Raw genomic sequence first — 659 nt, forward strand, 5'->3', positions numbered from 1 at the left:
CTCATGAATGCGCTACAAAATACGGAAGGTGTGACAGATGGTAGCAGCGATGGTGAGCCCATACCACAAACGCAGAAAGCAGAGATTTCAACAGTGGATTCAGAAGAAGTTTTGAGCGTGGAAGATAACGCGAACCAGCAGCAACCCCTCAAACGCCTCGTTTTGCAAGTTTCTGTGGACCCTAATAAAGCTGAACATGGCAGGCTTGAACAAGCCGATACACCGACACCTCCAGGTTCAGACGGACCAGCTCGACAAGTGGATATTATAAACGTTCCAAAGCCGAAGACGAAAGGAAAAACACGATCAAACCCCAAGCAACTGAGATAGACAAAGATTGCGACTCGTCTCGCCGTGCACAAGTACCCTAGCGACCTGACGGTGCAGCTCTACGAGTTTGTCATTTGGGCACGGAACACGTCAAATATGAAACTTGTGGCAGAAATGATGGACATGTATCCAGTTCAGCTGGACGACGCGTACCTCAGGGCGCGTACTATTGAATGCGGCTGGGAGGCAATGAGACCAGCAGCATATATGCATCCATTTGTAATTCCGGGAGATATCACACGATCAATGGATGCCGCAATCAAGACCGCTAGAGCTGAACAGCGGGAACCAGACCCACTTGATGATTCCATCAAGAAGCAAGGCATCCA

The 659-nt window shown here is 49.3% G+C and overlaps 1 protein-coding gene across 1 annotated transcript; it reads left to right on the plus strand.

Annotated features, from left to right (window-relative positions):
• Window positions 1-30: 30 nt before the first annotated feature.
• Window positions 31-330, plus strand: PPTG_25005 (hypothetical protein; the record flags this gene model as incomplete). The annotated part of the gene is made up of 1 exon (XM_008919130.1): window positions 31-330. A coding segment is annotated over one exon (300 nt), but the record flags the coding sequence as incomplete, so codon positions are not given.
• Between the last annotated feature and the right edge of the window lie 329 nt (window positions 331-659).

Source organism: Phytophthora parasitica, assembly GCF_000247585.1.
Source record: "Phytophthora parasitica INRA-310 unplaced genomic scaffold supercont2.523, whole genome shotgun sequence".
Taxonomy (NCBI): domain Eukaryota; phylum Oomycota; class Peronosporomycetes; order Peronosporales; family Peronosporaceae; genus Phytophthora; species Phytophthora nicotianae.